At 44.5% G+C, this 18,897-nt stretch overlaps 1 gene segment (V, D, J or C); it reads right to left on the minus strand.

Annotated features, from left to right (window-relative positions):
- Nucleotides 1-18,411, minus strand: part of LOC131518026 (immunoglobulin heavy variable 3-74-like) — a 91,985-nt gene extending 73,574 nt beyond the window's left edge. The window contains 1 exon segment of the V gene segment in view: nt 18,305-18,411. Within this exon segment, the coding sequence occupies nt 18,305-18,350 (46 nt within the window).
- Nucleotides 18,412-18,897: the final 486 nt, after the last annotated feature.

Genomic DNA, 18,897 nt, shown 5'->3' on the forward strand with positions numbered 1-18,897 from the left:
TTTATGTTTGTGATTAATTGATTTCTATATTTGGGTGCTCTCACAATTGGCGCATAAATGTTTACAATTGTTAGGTCTTCTTGGTGGATAGACCCTTTGATTATGAATGATATAATGCCATTCTGCATCTCGTGATGTGGTCTTTATTTTAAAGTCTAGATTGATATCGATATGGCTACTCCGGCTTTCTTTTGTTGAACATTAGCATGATAGATGGTTCTCAATCCCCTTATTTTCAATCTGGAGGCATCTTTAGGTCTAAAGTGGGTCTCTTGTAAAAAGCATATAGATGGATCTTGTTTTCTTCTCCATTCTGTTACCCTATGTCTTTTGATTGGGGCATTGAGTCCATTGATGTTTAGAGTGAGTACTGAAAGATAGGAGTTTATTGCTATTATGATGCTTGTAGAGTTGGAGTTTATGGTGGTGTTCTTTGGTCTTTCTAACCTTTGTTGATTTTGGTATTTATTTATTTATACAGATATATTTTCATGTTTTCTCCCCTCAGAGATTCCCCCTTAAAATTTCTTGCAGGGCTGGTTTAGTGGTCACAAACTCATTTAATTTTTGTTTTATGGGAATCTTTTTATCTCGCCTTCTATTTTGAATGACAGCCTTGCTGGATACAGAATTTTTGGCTGCATATTTTTCCGATTTAGCACACTGAATACATCCCGCCACTCCTTTGTGGCCTGCGAAGTTTCTGTGGATAGGTCTGCTAAACCTGATCTGTCTTCCCTTGTAAGTTATGGACTTTCCCTGTTGGTTTTATGATTCTCTCCTTGCCTGAGTACTTTGTCAATTTGACTATGATGTGCCTTGTTGATGGTCGGTTTTGGTTGAGTCTAATGGGAGTCCTCCGTGCTTCCTGGATTTTGATGTCTGTGTCTTTGCCCAGGTTAGGAAAGTTTTCCGCTATGATTTGCTCACATAACCCTTCCACCCCTATTTCTCTCTTCCACTTCTGGGACCCCTATGATTCTCATGTTTTTCCTTTTTAATGAGTCACTGATTTCTGTAATTCTTAAATCTTGCTCTTTTGCCTTAATCTCTTTTTTTCTGCTTCATTATTCTCTATAAGGTTGTCCTCTATAACCCTGATTCTCTGTTCTGCCTCATCCATCCGTGCCACCGCTGCATCCATCTGTGATTGCAGCTCAGTTATATCATTTTAAATTTCATTCTGGCTATTTTTTACTTCTTTTATCTCTGCAGAAAGGGATTCTAATCTATTTTTGACTGCAGCTAGTATTCTTATTATTGTGATTCTAAATTCGGGTTCGGAAATCTTGCTTGTATCTGTGTTGATTAAATCCCTGGCTGTCGTTTCTTCATGGTCTTTCTTTTGGGGTGAATTCCTTTGTTTTGTCATTTTGAAGAGAGAAAAGGAAATAATGAGGTCGCAAAATTGAAATTAAAAGATAAAATTACAGAAATATTAAAATTAAAAATTAAACACACACACACAGAAATTGAACGGAATATGCTAGATCCTAGGTGTGTTTTGTTCTGGGTGTTGAAAGTGGATTGACAGATTAGAGAAAAAAATGGGAGGGGGAGAAAAAAAAGGAAATAATTTGAGAATTTGAAAAAATGAATACACTGAAGTAGACTAAAATGAGATGATGGGAGTAAAATAGAGTTTGAAAAAATATACAGAAAAGTAAAGAATATGGTAGAAAAAATAAAGAACAATATTTTTAATAAAAATTAAAATAAATGTGATTTTTTTCTTTTTCTGTATTCTAGAAAAAAGAGAGGAAACAAAAAAGAGAGAAAAGATACAAAAAGGAAAAAAAGGAAATTATTTGAAAATTCAAAAAGTGAATACACCGTCGTAGACTAAAATAAAATGATGGAAGTAAAATAGAATTTGAAAAAAATTTACATAAAAGCAATCAATATAGTAAAAAAATTAAAGAAAAATATTGTTAATAGAAATTGAAAGTAAAATGAAGTTTTTCTCATTCTGCATTCAAGAAAAACTACAGAAACGAAGAGAAAAAAAAGAAAGAAAAAATAAAAAGGAAACTGGAAGTTTGATAACGGGAACACACTGAAGTAGAGTAAAAGAAAATGTTGGAAGTAAAATAGAATTTGAAAAAAAAAGTACAGAAATGTAAAAAATATAGTAATAAAAATTAAAGAAAAATATTTTTAATAATAATTGATAAGAAAAATAATTTTTTCTGTTTCTGCCTTGAAGATAAAGAAAAGAAGTGTACAAGAGAAAAAGAAAAAGAAAAAAAAGAAAGAAAATTGACTCGATGAACCTGCTAACAGATTGAAGTAGGACTGAAATTACTTCGTTATCCCCTAGATGTCAGTCTATGTAGCTCTTTATAGTCTATAAAGTAAGCGGCAGTGAGACTTGTGTTCCTGAAGAGCCCTGTTGGCCCAGTTGGGTGGGCCTCAGTGTAATGGCTCCGCTCTCCACTAGATGGCGATTTTAGGCTCCTGGGGTGGATTGTTGTGGTGCTTCTAGGTGCGAATGCACATGCGCGGGAGAGGTGAAAATGGCACCACCCAGCTACCCAGTCTGTTCTCCTGGATCAACAATTGCGCACCCATCCTCTGTCTTCAGCCCTTGTCCACTCCCTGCTCCTTCACTCTCCGTGACCAGGCCCGAGGCCGCACCTCTCTCCCAAGTTTTGTCACAGACGCAGCTGTTTTCCCCGGTCCCTTACATCCAAAGGACCGCAGCTTTGACCCTTTCTGCCCCTCTGTGGGAGGGTCTCACCAAGCAATGGCCCAATGAGCAATGGCCGAATATCAGCAGCACCTAGGAATGCTTGCTGGATCCTGTTGTTGTCGGTGCCCCGAGACTTTGGCCAGGTGCCAGCCCGCCCCAGAAAGAGTTCACGAGAGAGTGTAGCAGCAGCGTTTCGTGGATTATGGACAATCACAACACACGTCTGGCACCAGGCTTCACCCTAAACGACCTTGTTCCAGCACCAGCGAATGTGGCTGTTTTCGGGGGTCTGCTGGGACCAGATGGCTTTGGCAGTCTCCTCCAAATGTCCTTCCAGCAGTGCAACTGCCTCTCCCTGTGTGGCCTGAGAACATCCCGGACCCCACTCTGTTCCTGGGATTCTCCCTTCCCACCAGAGCACCTCCAGATATCGAGCTGTGGAGTTGCAGCCTTTGCACTCCCCTTGTTTACAGTCTTAGTGGTATTTACATAATCTCCTTTCTCCTTTCTCCCTTTTTAGTTTAGTCCCTGTGGCTGTTTCCAATTTTCCACTTTCTCTCCAGCTGCTTTTGTGGAGGGGTGCTTTTCCTTTATTCTCCCCCACTCCCCAGTCTCCGTCCTCTCTCTGCCTGCAAAAGCACCTCCCTTCCTGCAGCTTCGTGCTCCCCAAGGTCCCCTCTCCACGCCAAGTACTGTTGAATTCTGTGGTTCAGGTTGTGCAGATTGTTGTGTTAATCCTCAATCAGTTTTCTAGGTGTGTAGGATGGTTTAGTGTTGGTCTGGCTGTATTCCATGGACGCGAGACACACAAAAATCTTCCACGTTGTTCCGACATCTTGTCTCCTCCCCCATTGACTGCCTGATTTTCAATTGAACATTTGAGGATATTATGCCACTCCCTTCTTTCCTGCAGGTTTCTGTGGACACTTCTGCCATAATCTTTTTTTATCTTCCCGTATTCGTTAGCAAACTCTTCTGTCTTCATGCTTATAGGGTTTTTTTAATCTGTGTATTTTGTGAATTTTACTATGTTATGTCTCAGAGTTGGCCTGCTTTTTTTTTTTTAATTTTAATGGGAGTTCTCTGTGGCTCATAGATGTGGACGTCTGTTTCCTTCACCATTTAGTGGAAATTTTCCACTCCAATGCGCTCAGACAAAGCTTCTCCCCTTTTTTCTCCGTCTTCTTCTTCTGGGACTCCTTTGAAAAGAATTTTATTACACTTTATGGAGTTGCTGATTCCCTAAGTATACGTTTGTGATGCAATATTTTAATTTTCCTCTTCTTTCCTGCTTCATTTCTCACAAAATTTTATCTTCCATGGCACTTACTCATTCGTCTGCTTCTTTCTGCCATGAGTTCATTATATCCAATCAGGTTCACATCTTGGTTACAGCATTTTAAAAGTTTCAGCCTGACTTGGTTTTAGGTCTTTTCCATCTGTACTCAGGGTATCCTCATGTCTTCTAGGCTTTCTCAAGCACAACTAGTATCCTTATGATAGTTTTTAAAAGTTCTGTTTCCTTATGATAGGTATTAAATTCTGTTTGAGTCTTATTATTTATATGTGTTTTAATTATATCCCTGGCAATGTCCTTTTATGGTTTTTTCTTTTGGCATGAATTCCTCTATCACTCTGTATGCCCATGTCTCCTCTTTCTTAAGTGTTTTAGGAAAATCCTGTTATGTTTTCTGCTTCTAGAGTAGTGTCTTTTTTGAGAAATGTTTACATACTGTTAACAACCTGACATTCTGGAAGCATTTCTTGCATGTGCTGTGTGCACTGTGCTGTCTTGTATTGGCTGCTCTGTCCCTCATGTCAGTCCTCTGCAGAGTTCTCCTTGCCTCCAGGGGAGAGTTTTTCAAGTTTGTCCATAGTGTTGTGAGTTTAACTAGGTGAGTTTGGTCTCCTTATTAAAAGAGGCTAATTCCTATTTCCCCTAGAGGTGAAGCAATGCCTCACTCTATGGTCAGTAGACTTGGTGCCTGTGGTGGTATATGGTGGTCTTTGGAGGGAGGGGTGCAATGGTCGTCTGGGTTGTAGGCACTCTTTCCCTAGTAAGGAAGCACCTGAGGAAGGAAAGGTGGGTATGTCTTGGTGTCCGTGGCTCAGTATCTACTGGGGGGTGTTGTGCTGCTCACTGAATTCTGTCCATGATAATTGGTGGGAGGAAATATTGGCATCAGCTCCTTCTCTAGTCCCTGCAGTTGGAGTTTCCAGCCACCCCTGTTCAGGAAGCCCTCACATAGAGAGAACAATCTGTACTCATGGGTCCCAGGCTTCCTTCAGAACCCGGCCTTCACCCTGCCTTTGTCCAATTCATTGGCACACCTGGCAGCTTAGGGCTCTTATGTTTTATCTCAGGAGCTCTAGCTGGGTTTGAATACACCAAATTGTTGAACTCAATGTGACAGGGACCCCACTGATCCTTCGGGACAGTGTGTTGCTGTGATGTGGTTGGAGCTGGTTATCCCAGAAGGGCAGTTGCATGAACACTAGGATCTTGGAGTTCATGGTGAGGAAGAACAAGAAGGGAGCGTTCAGTTAGCTGCTCTCGGCAGAGGCTCCTATGCTAATGACCAGGGCAGTGCAATGGTGCCTGTCAGCTCTCCTGCCCCATGAGAGGCAATGCCCTGTCTCCCAAATGCACTCCAAGAAGGTAACTGTCCCACCCGATATGACCCAGGGGATCCTCAAACCGCAGCAGTCCCTATGGGCCTCTGGGGTCCTTCCCCACAGGAGCACTCCTATGCCCACCAGGGTCCACCCCAGTGATGGCATGGACTTCTAAATCTTCAGTTTTTGAACTCGACATTTACAGCATGTTGACTTGTCATGATTACCTTTATGTGTCATCTTGACTGCGTTATGGGGGTGTCCAGATTCACAACTGTTTCTGTGTATGTCTGTGATGAGTTTCCAGAAGAGATTGGCATTTCCATCCATGGTTTCTTTCTGCCTGGGCATCATCCATTCCATCACAGTTCTGAGTAGAATCCGACGCAGAGGGAGGAAGAATTCCCTCATTTTTACTTCCCATGTGCTTGTTTGAACTGGAACATTGGTCTCCTCCTGCCCTTGTTCTTAGAGTTACATCATAGGCTCTGCAGGTTCTGAGACTAGACACTAGTTCAGAATCAGGCGAGACTTATACCACTGGTTTTCCTGGCTTCCCAACTTGTGACAGTAGATCATGGGACTTCTCAACATATTTTGTCATGGAAATCAATGTGCTTTGGTTTCTGTTGCTTGAGGGAATCCTGACTAATACATGCAGAATATTTATCTCTTGTTTAGAGGAATTGAATAAAGTTGTAGCTCATTTAAAGTCCTGAGTAGCAAAGTGCCATGAAGGAAGTGTCTCGTTGTTTGATTGGGACACGGGCTGGGTGAAGATAATGGGGAGCTGTGGGAGCTTGTGGTCCTGGCTGCACTGGGAGTGCATCTGGGACTCATGTAAATGTTCAGCTATTGTGCCTCAGGAAATCTGTAATTCACTCATGTTGAGGGACAGGAGAAAGCAATGCAAACAACTGTGTCTTTGTGCATGTTAGGGTAGTTTTCCTAGGAAAACAATGATCTAATTCACACAGGTAATAGGTAAACACAGAATCCTGTGTCCAGAGAGGCTCCCTGGAGAAATTGCTGTGTGGAGAGGAAGCCCCAGACCCTGAGTGGAAACCTGCCTGTAACCTCCATCTTCACCTGCTCCTGGCAACACAAAGCAGAATTGTGCATAGTGTGCGCCCCCCGGTGGTGCTGATCGCCTCCTGCAGGGAGGTTTGTGTCCGGGCTCCCAGCGAGGTCCCCTCACCCTGTCTCTTGCACAGTAATATGTGGCCTTGTCCTCGGCCTTCAGGTTGTTCATTTGCAGATAGAGCGTGTTCTTGGAGTTGTCTCTGGAGATGGGGAGTCGGCCCTTTACTGAGTCTGCGTAGTACGTGCTACTTCCATCATCATAAATATATGTGAGCCACTACACCCCATTCCTGGAACCTGACGAACCGAGCTCATTCCATATCTACTGAAGGTGAATCCAGAGGCCACACAGGTGAGTCTCAGCGACCTCCCAGGCTTCACCAGGTCTCCCCCAGACTCCACCAGCTGCACATCACACTGGACACCTGCAGACACCAGACATCTTGGTCAGGAAACTGTCACACATCCACTGGTCTCACTCATATCCACTCACATACTCAGTGTCTCCCATTCACCATGAAATTACCTTTTAAAAGGGCAACCAGGAACACCCAGCCCAGCACAAACTCCATGGTGAGGTGTCTGTTCTGTCCTCATCAGAGAATGGGAACACCTGGGACTCTGGGGGCTGGGGCTCCTCTCCCAGCTTCAGAGTCTGGGATGGGCTGGTTTTATCACCATAGAGAGGACCCCATTTGCATGTGCTCTGACATATATATCAAGCTCCAGTCTTAGATTTGATTCTTTAAAAGTGAACAACAGGGTTAGGGACGCACTTGTAGTTTAGTTTGTGTAGATGGTGCTTTGACAATATGAATAATTGTATTCAGTGAGTACAGGTGTATTTGCAGTCCTGTATGCATTTTTACAGGTCTTTCATCAACATAGATCATTTTCACGCTACAAGTATTTTACATACTTTTTGAAGTTTAACCCAAAATACTTTATTCTGCCATTTTCACTTGTATAATTTTGTTATTTATTTTGCATGTATTTTCATGCTGGTGTGTAGAATCACAGGTGGTTTGTTTTTATTTATTTTCTTTGTTAATTTTGCATCCTGCTCTTTTTCTCATTAAAAAAAACTGGTTCTAATATTTTTTGTGGTATCTCTAGGGTTTTGTTATGTTTAAGATCAATGTCACCTGCAAACAAGTAATTTTCCTTCCTCCTTACTGATTTAAATGTCTTTTATTTTTTTTATTCCCTATTTTTTTCTGGTTATGTCTTCCAGTGGTAGGAGAGGAAAGCTTTTCCCTTCTTTGCTTCTGGGATTTAGCCAGTGATTCAATTGACATAAGACCTTCTACAGGAGAGAATAAATTTCATTTTGTAAGTGCATGGCCTTCCTAATGACATGACACCCAGAGAAAGGACAAAGCAGGTGGCACTTGTGTCTTTCAGACAAAAAAAAACATTGGGTTTGGCAAGAGTTAAGTTTGGGGTCACCAAGTAAGTAGGTTTGTTTGCATAGCCTTCTTGTCCCTGTATTCTTTATTCTGGTTCTAACGATGGTTCTTCCCTCTTGGTACATGGGAGGGAGATTTATATCCTGCTGACAAGGGACAATGGAGAGTCTGAGTGTACTTGGACTCTTTCTCAAGTGACTTTCACCCAAATAAGCCGTGTGACAAGATGACATAGTTTGAGGTGGCATATGTATTCTTCACGTTATCATGGGGAACACTTATGTTAGGGGTGACCATCATTGCCTGGCTCCTGATTTGACAGGAAAGCCTTCTGCATTTTACCGTTCAATATGCTGTTAGGTGTGGGCTTTTCATAGTGGCCATGATCATGTGGAGGTAATTTCCTTCGGTCCCTTTTTAATTGGGTTCTTTTTAAATGATGAACATGTGTTGAATTTTGTCTAATGTTTTTTTGAATCAATCAATGATGGCTTTGATTCAGTCATTCCCTCTGTTAATGGAGGACATCACATTTATGCATCTGTGTATGTTGAAGGATCCTTGCATCCGTGGAGTGAATCACACTGGATTATGTTGTATGATCCTCTCAATGTTCTGTTGAATTCAGTATGCTCAGATTTTGTGAAGGAATTTTGCATGTATGTTCATTTGCGATAGTGACCTGTAGTTTCCCTATTGTGGTGTCTTTCTTTGGTTTTGGTGTGAAAACAATGCTGTCCTCACAAATTTCATTTGGGAGTGCTGTTTTTTTATCAGTGGTTTGTAATAGTTTGAGAAATATTGGCATTAATTCCTCTTTAAACACTTAGTAGAAGTTTTAATAAAGCCATGGACTCCTAGGCAGATTTTTTGGAGGGTGAGTTTTTAGATAGAGAAATCTTATTAATTTTTCTTTTGTTCCTTTTGTATTTTTCCATGAAGCAGTCTTGGTGGCCTACGTTATGGCATAAAATGTGTAATTTGTTCCTGGTGATTTAATTGTTGGCCTATAAATACCTAAGTTTTTCTTTAATGATTTTTTCCATGACTTTAGTTCAGTTGTGTCTCCTCTTTCAATTCTGATTGCATTTGTTTGAGTCTTCCCTGTTTCCCCAGGCTACCTATTTGTTTCAAATTTTACTTACTTTGCCAAATACAAATTTTTATGTAATTGATTTGTTTTCTGTATTTGTGATAGTCTCTATTTTCTGTCTGCTTTATCTTTTTATGGTATTTTTATGTTTATCTTTTTATGTCAATAAAAATGCCAATGAGTTTTTTAAGGAACCTGAAAAATATACAATTCATATGAAAGCACACAACACATGGAAGCAACAAAACAATCATGACGTGGAGAGAACCTGGAGACATCACACTTCTCTCTTTCTAAATATATTGCAGAGGTACATTAACCACAACAGTGTGCTTCTGGCATCAAATGAGATATTTAGACCAGTGGAGCTCATTACGGAGCCCCGAAGTAGAAGTTTGCAGATGCAGTCAGCAAATCCTCCACGAGATTTCCAACAATGCACAGTGGGGGGAGGATAGTGTCTCTTAAACATGGTGTTGACTAGGGGCACCTGTGTGGCTTGGTAGGTTAAGCATCCCACTTCCACTCACGTCATGATCTCACGGTTTGTGGGTTAGAGCCTCACATCAGGCTCCTGCTGACAGCTCAGCGCCTGGATTCTGTTTCTGCCTCTATCTCTGTGCCTCCCTACTCGTGATCTGTCTCTCTCCCTCAAAAACAAAGTAAAAATTAAAAAATAGTATTGATATATACATGCAAAATAATAACATTTGGCCATAATCTTTCTTCATACATATACGTCGACACACAAAAAAAATCTCAAAATGGATGAAGGATTAAGAAGAACACTTGAACCTAAATGCCTTCAAAGCAAACATGAAAGATGAATATGATGACATTCACTTGAGAATGATTGATTTGATATAAAAGCAAAGTCACAGAGAACAAAGCATGCAAGGGGGACTACACCATACTAGAAAAGGGGCAAGCAAATATTTGTAGAGCTAGAAGGAAGTCTATGGGCGGGTAGCCCCTCCTTGCCCACTGGGGCTCTCCAGTTGGATTTGACAAATTGGCTTCCTCATTGGTAAATGGCTGCTTGTTTGGTGGATGGACTGATGCTGTCTGACTGGACATGCCATTGCCACGACTGTGGTAAAGAATGTAATGCCCTGGGGCGCCTGGGTGGCGCAGTCGGTTAAGCGTCCGACTTCAGCCAGGTCACGATCTCGCGGTCTGTGAGTTCGAGCCCCGCGTCAGGCTCTGGGCTGATGGCTCGGAGCCTGGAGCCTGTTTCCAATTCTGTGTCTCCCTCTCTCTCTGCCCCTCCCCCGTTCATACTCTGTCTCTGTCTGTCCCAAAAATAAAAATAAAAAACATTAAAAAAAAAAAAAAGAATGTAATGCCTGAAATGGTTCCTGGATTTGCCATTCCATTATGGATTTAGCCAGACCAAGGAACTCACTTCAGCACGTAGACAAACTACGTACTTGCAAAGACTTGGGGGTGATAATTAGAATTTTATACCCCACATCATCCTTAATCATCACAGAAGCAGACGATGAGGATATGTGGATTAGGGGAACAGATATGGAACATGAAAAACTAGACACAAAATTCCTTCAGGAAAAATCCACCTGGAAACTGGCCTGGAACATCCAGAATCATTGTCCTTGGCCCTTAATGAGATTTGGAATGCTCCAAATAGCAGGCAGGGACTGACCCCCTTTGAAACAGTATTTTAGAAAGGAGTCCTTAACCCTTTCTTCCCTGATTGAGTGAACTTTATGATAACTTATATGACCAAGTTGATGCCATGCATAGCCATGTCCAAGAAGTAACAGGTGCACTTGGGTTATATCATCCATAGACAATAAGAACATGGCCTCTGCCACTGCCTATCCATGCAACCCTTTCTACAGAATATGGGACGCTCATCAGGTCTTCAGAGAGCACCCAGTGCCAGCTCACTGAGAAGGACCTTATGACGAACTGCTAACCGACTACACTGCCATCAGAATTAGGGAAAGATTCTTCTGGATTCATGCCAGCTGCACAAAATAGTTCCAGAAAATGCCATCGTCAAGATCCTGGATGGCCATCCCCACAACGACCATAGGTAAGGATTCCCAGAGCCAATTCCCAGGCTCCGGAAACACATGGCATCACATAGTAGGTCATGGATCAAAAAACTGCATTTCCACCTAGTTTCATTTTCCTGGCTCTTTCCTGTCAGGAAAAAAAAAAAACCTTTTTAAAATGGAGCCTACCCTTTCCCCCACTATTAAAAGACTGACTACATTTCCTGCTCTCCCTCTGAACCTCTATGACTGTCTGTCTTCAGACTGCATCTGCCCCATTCACCTGTGTAGTTATCTCAGCAGGTCAGACACAGACCCTTACAGCAGTTTTCCAAATCCCGTCTACAGTAAATAATCAGTCTGATTGTCAATTGTTTTGACATCAGGATAGCAAGTAAGCCCCCAAAGTAGTGTTATTTCCTGCCAATGCAAGCAGGTGAATGCACCATGTGGATGGACAAATGGAAGGGTGTGGTATCCACAACCAGAACGACAATGTCACTCTGCCTTTCCTTCCACTGCATTGATTGGGACCACAACTTTGATGGAAGCTTCAGGATGGTCCTTTGCTCAGGTGAAGTATTGGGAGAGAATACTTCCCTTTGTATGAAGACAGTCATGTTGCTGGGTTCTCTCTCTTGGTGATATAGCAAGGTAATCTGGTGCCAGATGGTCACTAGGTGCTCCAGCATAACCCCCATGTCACAAACAGTGTCCAGATCCCAAAATGTTTCATTGGCACTCAGACTACCTGTGCATCAAGTGACATAGCTCAGCCACTTCCAGGTAAGGCTGCCTAACAGCACAAGTCATATGAGAGTAGACCAAAAATCTGCAGTAGCCCAGTCAGGTGACAAAATCCACCTTATAGCTGCTGAAGGACTGCAGGCCTCCCATGTCTCACAAACTTTCAGGAATGCATGATAATTGACCAGTGACAGTGACCCTCAATTGCCCAGACCAGTGGGAACTCATGACAGGCTCTACATGAGCTGGTCAGGCTAACATCTTGGCACTGTTTGGACTGTTAGGAATTCCCAAGGCAGCAGGGTGGAGATGTACAGGTTGAGAGCAGACTGTGGCTGGGACTCCTTGGTCATCGATGCTGAATGGGACATACTGTCTAGCTCAGTCATGACAGAGTCTCCCCTGTGGCCCTTGAGATACCCTCAACTGCCTAGACAGTCTTGGGAATGTGAGCCATCTTATGGACAGCTGGGCATTTACATTTCAGTAGTCAACTGTACACCACCACCTGTTAGGAGGGGCTTTAATGCCCGTCAAGTGGGCAGAGTGAAAGGAGAAATGGTGTGTTTAATGTCCCCCCTCCTTCAGCAAATCTTGAATTATGGGGTGCAATTAGTCAGTCCTCTATTGCACACAATATTGATGTGCATATACCGTCTTAATTGGATGTAGGGGGGTGCAATTTGCAGTCCTACACACTCCTGATATGTAGTTCCCCCCAGGAAAGCCAGGCACTGGGTTTGTTCCCACTGGCCTTGATGGCATGTGAGGGCATCCACATCATTAACAAGACAATGCACGGTCAAAGGGGCCACCATTGCTAAAAGGGATTCAGTAAAGATTCTTCCAATAGTGACATCAAAGGGATGTTGAGACCCTTCTACTATCCCTCCCTTTATACCTAGTAAGCTAAAGGGCACCACACTTATATTTGGAGGGGTTCCTGGGAAGCACTGTACCTTGGCTTCAGGGTCAATGAGAGAAATAAAGTGTTGTCTGTGTCTGTGTCCTACACGGTAATTACAGAAGTATACAGGCAGTTGTCCCAGGAGGAAGGACATACTCCACAAACCTCTGGGTCCCTAGGCAGTGGCCTTGGCATCTCCCCACCCACTGGGATCCCAACTCCCCACTACCAGGGCTTTCATGTCCAGAGAAGTGATGGCACCCACCCGAAGGGTAGGAACAGCATTCTCTTGAAGATCCCAAAGAGTCTGATCAAAGTTTCCGACTTGTGTTCAGGCTGTCCTGAGATTAAGTCACTAGGGACCCCTCTTCTCAGAGATGTGCATAAAGAGAAGTGTGGGCATCATCTCTAGAGCAAGATATCTGGGTTGAAGTTCCACCCCTTGAATGGGGCCCTGCTGGGACCCTCCTGTGGGCTCCTATCTATGGAGGTGGTGATCCCATCACCATTTGCAGCAAAGAAGTCTTGGGCTTCTTGAAAATTCTCCTTTTCCCATCTGACTATGGCATGCATGCTAATGCCTGCTACACTAAAGCTGGTATTTCCATGAATTGTATTGGCACAAGGCTTAAGATCAGAGTGGACCTTCAAGAATAACTCCTTAGATTCTGTTGTCAAGTGCCTCTCTTCCAGGTGGAAATGGACAAGGGCTCATGGGCACATGACATAAGGGAAACAAAACAAAACAAAACCCAAATCCCACACCCATTGAATTGTCCCCATTCTACCTTAGAGTTGGATTGCATCACCTGGCCTTGACCTCTCCCAGTGGGCCTGTGCTGTCGTGCCATAAAAATCCAAGTCCGGAGAATCAGAGCTTCTTTCTTCCTACCTCTGTGGACTCTGGGGCCCTAGGGAGCCTCTTCCTCAGAGCCTTCCCCTTTTTCCTTGGTGTGTGTCTCTTGCCATGTGCCTTGGGGTGATTGTCATAGCCTTTTGATACAGTGAAAAGACTGGAGGCTCCGTAGGTTGTCTCTAAGTAAACAGTCCGTTGATACCTTGAGCTTTTAGTGATTTATGAATCTGGGGCACTTGGACCAATCCAGACACCTGTAGTATGTCAAGCGCTTAAAGCAACAGCTTGGAGCCAATTGTGAAGACCCACTAGAGCCAATCAATGTCCTTGTCTCCCTCCCTTTGGACAAATGATTCCAGGAAACCTTGCATTTTCATGATGGTGTAGTGCCTGTCACCATTTCTCTCTTTCACACTGGTCCGTGGATATGTTGGTGTAGTGGTCTTAACAGGGAGGACCTGGGATAGAAGTTAGCTCTTCCCAGACACGTGTGCTGAGGCCTGCCACACTGAGGCGTCCCCCCAACACCTGTCAAATAGGGAGCCATTGTCAGCAGCAGTGAGGAATACAGCCAGTTGGGGGAGGTTGCCTTGGTCATGTCCTCCACCCAGGGAGACATGATGCTCCTGGTAGAGTTGCCTCTGTCACTAGGTAGGCATGGCTAAGCAAGCACAACACCAGGGTACTGGTTGCAACACAGTGGACCCAGCAGCTGGCGTCTTCCCCGACACTAATCTAGGGATATGGTTTTTGGTGTCCAGCAATATCTCACTTGGAGATGAGTAGGAAATACACACCTGTGGAATCCCAGGATGGTGCCTGATTGTTGGTCTCTGCAGGGAGTCTGACCTTTTATGGCACTGGTAACCTAGGGTGGGGGTTTCTGGCAACACCTGGCATCAGCCCAAAGCAAAGCTACACACCACCGGCAAGCTCCAGCTCCTTCCCAGAGCAGCTGAGATGTGGGAGTGAGGAACGAGTGAGCCATTCTCAGTGCTAACACATTGTTGGAGGGCACCACCTAGGCCCCAATCCCATTCCTGGGTACAAATTCGTTGGGTACCCCAGCTGTTGTACAAAATTAAGAACATGTAGACTGTATCCTGCTGAAAGAATAGGCAAGAGCCATTGCTTAGGGGGTGGACAGGTGGCTCCCTAGGTATCTGAGCTCTGGCTTTGGATACATGAGATGCCTGGGGCCCTCTGACTCAAGGTGGCGTTTCCGTGCACCCCTAACAAAGGAAATGGAGGCACAGGATGTATGACTCACAGGGCCCAGAAGCAAGGGTACACAAGGACCTTGGGAAGGGCAGGCCTCCTTTCCACAGTCTCAGTGATCAGGACATAGAAAACAGGGTAGCAAGTACCTGATAACTTGAGAATGGATGGGGCTGAAGTCCCTAACTTTTCACAGGCTCACCTCTGTGTGGTTATGTGAGAAGGCTCTCAGAAAACCAAAGTGGGAAACCTAGGCAGATCCTTATCTAAGGTTAAACTCACTGAAAAGTAGGCAAGAGAAAGAGAGCAGGGATTCACATTTATCGGGCTCCAACTGGGTACCAGGTCATCCATAGGCACTTGTGCCTACCTTTCTTATTCATTTGGTGCTCCTTTAAACCTCATGGTCTCAGTCTCCCACATTTGAAATTTGCTCTCCAGGGAGGCACAGCTTGTGCTAGGTGGAACCTAATGCCAGTCCCCTTCCCTCACAGCCCACAGACACCCCAGTGTGGAACAGGCAGTGTGGGTGGGTGGTAGCTCTCCATTATCCTGAACCCACATTGGGACTGGGGGAAGACAGATTACCTGGAGAATGAGAAAATGTTCAGTGTGCAACCACACAGTTTGGAGACAACTCATGAATTTGTCCCGGAAAGATCTTGTGTGAACGTCTCTTAATTCTGGGAGCATATACCTCAGTTCAAGGCCCAGAAGCTGACTCAGGTCCTCTGCACATAATCTCAGGCTCATTTTGGGCTCTTGGATGCTTAGATATGTACGTAGAGGCCACAAGCATGCAGTTTTTAAGTTTTAATTCAGCGTTCTGATCAGTGAGCCATGAGAGATGTGTGTCAGAGCCGTGATGTGCCTGTGGACCCCTGTGTCTCCTGCAGACCCCCGAAATGTGGATGTCAGCTCTGCAGCCTCATTACTGTATTTTCACACATGTGCCAGTTGGATTGTCTATAGTTGTTCAGCAGTCAGGAGGCTAATTATGGACTGTCGTCAGCAACAATCAGTCCCTTAACTTTCTTGGGGTTGATAACTTGACATTTGTGGTGACACCACAAGGAATGCAGCTATTATGGCTTAAATGGGACCAAAAACCACTCTGAGATATAACAGGGATTCATGAGTTTGCCTCACTGGCCACATTCTTCTTGGAGGGGTGCACTGCCTGTGCTCCCACCAGTACCTCGTCCAGTGCACCATGGAGGATCCCAGCTTATGTGGCAATGGCATTCCCTGTTATTGTCGCATGACCCTCTGTGACTGCATCTCCGGGATGCAGTCATAATTCAGCTGAGCCACACTGCCAGTGCAGTAGGTGTCCTGACAGAGCTTTCCAGAAGCATAGGGGGTACCAGTTCTCACATGACCAATCTCGGTTGTTCCTGTGCTACTATGTGAATTCAGCCGCAAACACCAGAACCCTGAGATCTCAGACAGATGGAATCCAACATGCTCTTGCAGCTAAGGGAAATGTGTGACAATCCTACACTGCAGCCTTCCACACGGCATGTCTGTGTGGGAACAGGGTTCAGCGTTGAATTCCCCAGGGTCTTCTGCAGTGTCCATATCGGCTGCTTTTTTGATTTATGGTATAGCAGACATCTTCACCTTTCCAGAATTTTGCAAAGATTTCTTGGCAGCGCCTAGTGCGGTCAGTGCAGTTCCCATGATAGCAGCAGCCCTCTTCAGTGCATGGGGTTCCATCTTGCCTATGGAAGTCATCAGGGTACGCCAAGGACACCCCACAACCCTGCCTTCATCCTGTGTCGAAACCATTGGCCCACCTGGCATCTCAGGGCTCTTGTGTTTTATCTCAGGAGCTCTAGCTGGGTTTGAATACACCAGATTGTATGAACTCAGTATGACAGTGATCTCACTGATCCTCTGGGAGAGCATCTCGCTATGCTGTGGTTGGAGCTGGTTATCCCAGAAGGGCAGTTGCATGAACACTAGGGCTTGTAGTTCATGGTGAAGAACAAGAAGCAGCGTCCATTTAGCTGCTCTCAGCAGAGGCTCCTATGCTAATGACCAGGGCAGTGCAACGGTGCCTGTCAGCTCTCCTGCCCCATGAAAATGCACTCCAAGAAGGTAACTGTCTCACCCGATGTGACTCAGCGATCCTCAAACTGTAGCACTCCCTGTGGGCCACGGGGCTGCTTCTCCCCTGGAGCACTGCAAGCCCACCAGACTCCACCCCAGTGATGGCATGGACTTCTAAACCTTCAGTCTTTCAGCTCTGTGTTTACAGAAGGTTGACTTGTCTTGATTACCTTTATGTGTCATCTTGACTGCGTCATGGGTGCCCAGTTTCCCCACTGTTTCTGTGGATGTCTGTTAACTATTCCAGAAGACACTGGCATTTCTATCCATGGTTTCTGTCTGCCTCGGCATCACCCACTCTGTTAAGGTTCTGAAGAAAATCTGATGCAGAGGGAGGAAGAATTCCCTCATTTTTACTTCCTATGTGCTTGTTTGAACTGGAACAGTGGTCTCCTCTGGCCCTTGTTCTGAGAGTTACATCATCAGCTTTCCACGTTGTGAGACTAGAGAGTAGTTCAGAATTAGATGAGAATTACACCTCTGGTTTTCCTGGGTCTCCAGCATGTGAGAGTGGTAGGTGGGGTTTATCAATGTATTCAATCATGTAAACCAATGTGCTTTGGGCCCTGTGCCTCGGGAGAATCCTAATAAATGGAGATGAATTATCTCTTCTTTAGAGGAATTGAATAAAGCTGTAGCTCATTTAAAGTCCTGCGTAGCAACAGCCAGGTGGGAAGTGTCATGTTGTTTTATTGGGACAATGGCTGGGTGAGGATAAGGAGGAGCTGTGGGATCCTGTGGTCCTGGCTGCACTGGGAATGCATCTGGGACTCCTGTAAATGTTCAGCTGTTGTGCTTCAGGATATCTGCAATTCACTCATATTGAGGGACAGGAGTAAGCAATGCAAAGAACTGTGTCTTTTGTGCACGTTAGTGTAGTTTTCCTATGACAACAAGTATCTAATTTAGACAGTTAATTGGTAAGCACAGAGTCCTGTGTCCAGAGAGCCTCCCTGGGGAAACTGCTATGTGGAGAGGAAGCCCCTGACCCTGACAGTAAACCTGCCTATAACCTCCATCTGCACCTGCCTCTGGAAACACAAACTAGAATTGTGCATTGTGTGTGCCCCCCTGGCTTGGCTGATCCCCTCCTGCAGGGAGGGTTGTGTCTGGGCTTCCATTGGGGTCCCCTCTCTTTGTCTCTTGCACAGTAATATGTGGCCGTGTCCTCGGTCTTGAGGTTGTTCATCTGCAGATATAGCGTGTCCTTGGCATTGTCTCTGGAGATGGTGAATCGGCCCTTCATGGAATCTGCAAAATATGTGCCACTTCCATCAGTATCAATCCGTCAGACCCACTGCAGCCCCTTTCGTGGAGCCTGGCGAACCCAGCTCATTGGATAGCTACTGAAGGTGAATCCAGAGGCCACACAGGTGAGTCTCAGGGACCCCACAGGCTGCACCAGGTCTCGTCCAGACTCCACCAACTGCACGTCACACTGGACACCTGCAGACACCAGACATCTTGGTCAGGAAACTGTCACACATTCACTGGTTCTCACTCATGCCCACTCACATACTCAGTGTCTCTAATTCACCATGACTTACCTTTCAAAAGAGCAACGAGGAAAATCCAGCCAAGTACAAACTCCATGGTGAGGTGTCTGTGTTCTGTGCTGATCACAGATTGGGAACACCTGGGACTCCTGGGGCTGGGGCTCCTCTCCCAGCTGCAGGCTGCAGAGGGCACTACAGAGGGCTACAGAGAGGGCACTATTTGCATGTCCTCTGACATATATATCAAGATTCAGACTTAGATTTGATTCTGTAAAAGTGAACGACAGGGTTGGGGACGCATTTCTACATTAGTTTGTGTGGATGGTGCTGTGAAATTATGAATAATTTTAATTGGTGAGCACAGGTATATTTGCAGGCACGTGTGCAGTTTTACATGTCTTTCATCAACATTGGTCATTTTCGCTCTACAATTATTTTACATCCTTTTTGATATTAATCCCAAATACTTTTTTCTGTGAAATTTTCATTTCTACAATTTTGTTATTTGTTTTGCATATATTTCCACGCTGGTGTGTAGAATCACGGGTGGTTTATTTTTTATTTATTTATTTTTGTTCATTATGTATCCTGCACTTGTCCTCGTTTTTAAAAACTGGTTCTAATATTTTTTGTGGTATCTCTAG

The sequence above is a fragment of the Neofelis nebulosa genome, chromosome 7, assembly GCF_028018385.1.
Source record: "Neofelis nebulosa isolate mNeoNeb1 chromosome 7, mNeoNeb1.pri, whole genome shotgun sequence".
NCBI classification, from domain to species: Eukaryota; Metazoa; Chordata; class Mammalia; order Carnivora; family Felidae; genus Neofelis; species Neofelis nebulosa.